The 3,635-nt window shown below is 39.2% G+C and overlaps 1 protein-coding gene across 1 annotated transcript; it reads left to right on the forward strand.

The window, feature by feature from the left end:
• Positions 1–1,931: 1,931 nt before the first annotated feature.
• Positions 1,932–3,185, forward strand: LOC144477544 (uncharacterized). The gene has a single exon (XM_078195272.1). It carries the CDS (start codon positions 1,932–1,934, stop codon positions 3,183–3,185), a length of 1,254 nt encoding a protein of 417 aa, XP_078051398.1.
• Positions 3,186–3,635: the final 450 nt, after the last annotated feature.

The following is a 3,635-nucleotide window of genomic DNA, read 5'->3' on the forward strand; positions in this document are numbered from 1 at the left end:
TAGCTGGTAGCCAATGTCCAAAATCGTTCGGAGTGCAAAGGGTTAAACACATAGCATACGGTGGGGCAACAAAACTGATGCACGAGGAAAAATCATCGAAAAAATAATAGACAACCATAACCTAATATTACTAAACGACTATAGACCGACACATCTTCCCCATCTTACGGCACCGTCTCCTCCATAGATTTATCCTTCTGTTCTGCAAATGTAGCACCTATCACAGAATGGGATGTATCCGATGAACTATATGATAGCGACCACTTCCCTATCCGTATTACATACAATTCCAACGCACACAGAACGATACCAATCAAAAAACCGAGGTGGAGAACTGAAATACTTGACTGGAGTGAATACAAAAACAAACTAAACAATCTAATCCTCTCACTTGAAGAACCATCTAACAACAATATCGATCAAATCAATGAATTATTAAACAATTTCCTCGATGCAATACCCAAAACCAAACCAAATGCATCACCTCGTCATACGCCTGTCCCATGGTGGAATGATGAATGTGAAGAGGCAATCAGGAAAACCAAACACGCCTTCTACAAATTCAAGAAAAATCGCACCTTAGAAAACCTCATAATATTCAAGAAATACAGAGTCATACCCAGAAGAACTATTAAAATTAGCAAACGCCAATCGTGGATAAATTTCGTCGAATCTCTTAACAAACACACACCTATAAAACAAATATGGAACAAAATCAAAACAATTAAAGGCAAACCTCATAACTCCATCATTGCTTCTCTATGTCGACCAGACAACTGGTCGACTCACTTACCACCGATCAAGAAGAAATAGCTAACATATTAGCATCCAACTTTCAAATGAACTCAAGTGACAATAATTATGATAAAAACTTCACCGAATACACAACCAAGCAAGCAAACTTACCCACTAATAACCGCACAAAAGCTGAGAACCCATGTAAGTACTCTCAGATAAACAACCCCTTACAACTTGAAGAGATGGAAGAAGTACTTAAAAAATGTAGAAACTCGTCCCCTGGTCCGGACGGAATCCCAAATGCACTTCTTACCAACCTCCCACAATCCGGTAAAATATACCTAATGAAATTGTTCAATATCATTTGGAAATACGGAGTGTTCCCAGAGCAGTGGAATGATGCCGTTGTCGTACCCATCCTGAAACCAAACAAAGATCCTACCATCCCCTCCAGCTACAGACCCATCTCTCTGACAAACACCACGTGTAAGATTATGGAAAAGATCATCAACAACAGATTAAAGTGGGTCTTGGAACAGCATAGCATACTCTCAGCCACTCAGAGCGGTTTCAGGAAACTACACTCCACTTATGACCAACTTCTCAACCTCGAAACATACATTATCAACGCTTTAGCAAAAAAACAATTCTCAATAGGAATATGCATGAATATTGAAAAAGCTTACGATATGGTATGGAGACAATGGCAGCTTCCTTAAAACAAGACATATTAAAGTTAGAGTCAATAATATGACATCAAGAACGTGCATAATACAAAATGGAGTACCACAGGGCTCAGTATTGAGTGTTACCTTATTTCTGCTCACTATAAACGACATAATGAAACCAATCATCTCACCTGCTAAAGCCTTTCTCTATGCCGATGATCTCACAATCACCTGCAGTAGAAAAAACCCCAAGACCATTACATGCATACTACAGAAAATACTAAATGAACTACAAAAATGGACCAACACACCCCCACCAAATTATATCTAAACAACTACCTACTGAAAGAAGTCAACTCAGTAAAATAATAATAGGTATGTAAATTGACCTGGAAACCACATATCTCATACCTGACAAAAGAATGCAACAGCAGACTCAACATCCTGAAAACACTAGCTGCAAATAACTGGGGAGCTGATCAAGATGTCCTTATCAATACCTACCGAACCATAATAAGATCTAAAATGGATTACGGTTGTATCATATACTCCTCTGCGAAAGCTTCATCACTGAAACCTCTAGACATCATTCACAACTCTGCACTCAGAATTGCTACTGGAGCGTTCAGAACCAGTCCAGTCTCAAGTATAGCACGAGAAGCACAAGAACCCTCCCTACATTATAGAAGAAAATGGCTCTCCATAACGCAAGCCATAAAAATAGCAGCAACTAACCAAAAACCCATCTTTACGACCACGTTTCGAAACCAGCGTAATCCTAACTTCCCGGCAAACAGACAAGTACCATTTAGCGAAAGATTCAAAAACATTGAGTCGGAACTCAATGTAAACCTACAGCCAAACGAAGTCTTTCAGAACCGATTCGCTAATTTTCCCCCTTGGATATTACACCCCATCTCAACGAACATCGACCTCGAAATCCACAACAAAAAAGACACAAACCCACAACACTTTAAAACACTCACCTTGGAATTTCTAAATAAATTCCCACAATACACCCAAATTTTTACTGATGGTTCAGTCTCTAAAGCGGGTTCAGGCTACGCAACCGTTAGTGAAGGCATCATCAATAAAGAAAAATTACCTCAGAATACATCAATTTTAACTGCCGAAACAATCGCAATCCAGCAAGCCTTTAAGATCGCCGCCAATTGTTCCAACGAACACTACATCATCCTCTCTGATAGCAAAAACGCAATTTTATCGGTCACTGATAAAACAAGAACGGATGACCTAACATTAGATATTTTAGAAACAAACCACGAAGCAACCGAAAAAGGGAAAAAAATTATCCTTGCCTGGATACCCTCTCACGTCGGTATTTTTGGAAATAACCAAGCGGACACAGCAGCAAAAGAAGCGACCACCCTGTCACCACCAAGAATCACACACAAAACCACCCCAGCCGATCTTCAAAAAGTATTCAAAAAACGTCTCCTATCCCACTGGAACAACGAATGGAAGCACTTTGCAAGGCCGCACGCTCTAGAAGTCCACGAGGGATTTCTCAAGGAAATTTCCATCACAGCGAACCTCAACCGACAACAACAAGTAGCAATAAACAGGATTAGAATAGGTCATTCCAAATTAACTCACTCCTTTTTAATTTCCAAAACTAGTCCTCCACTATGCGATATTTGCAACTCCCAAATAACGATAAAACACATTCTTCTAAATTGTTCCATGTACACAGAACTCCGCGCTAAATACAAAATGAAACTAAACTCCACGATAACCTTAATAACAGCAAACAAATAGGACAAGTTATCTCATTCCTGAAAAATTCAAGCCTATACAGTAAACTCTAATATCCCCAACTAAAAGTCGTCGCTAATAACCACAAGTGTAGTTGATGCGACGTAAAATACTATTTAAAAAAACAAATAAGCTAACATTTTGTTGGCAATGAGGATCGCCACATTGCTCACATAACGGAAACAAAGGATACCGAGCCTTTACACATGCGTTAGTCTGATTCCGAGTTTAGCCAGTCGGACATCCTTTAGTGAGAGCTCCGCTACCTGAGCTTTATTACCCTGCACCTCGAATGCGACAGTGCCGTCAAGAACAGAAGTTTCAAAAATAGTGAAAATTACTACACCAGTATTAAAATTGTTTGTATTTTACATTTTGTGAAGTTAAGTATAAAATTAAATAATCAAAAACTAAACAATAGAGTGTGAGTGTAACCCCCAAGGGGTTACGACC

The sequence above is a fragment of the Augochlora pura genome, unplaced genomic scaffold (assembly GCF_028453695.1).
Source record: "Augochlora pura isolate Apur16 unplaced genomic scaffold, APUR_v2.2.1 APUR_unplaced_1842, whole genome shotgun sequence".
NCBI lineage: Eukaryota > Metazoa > Arthropoda > Insecta > Hymenoptera > Halictidae > Augochlora > Augochlora pura.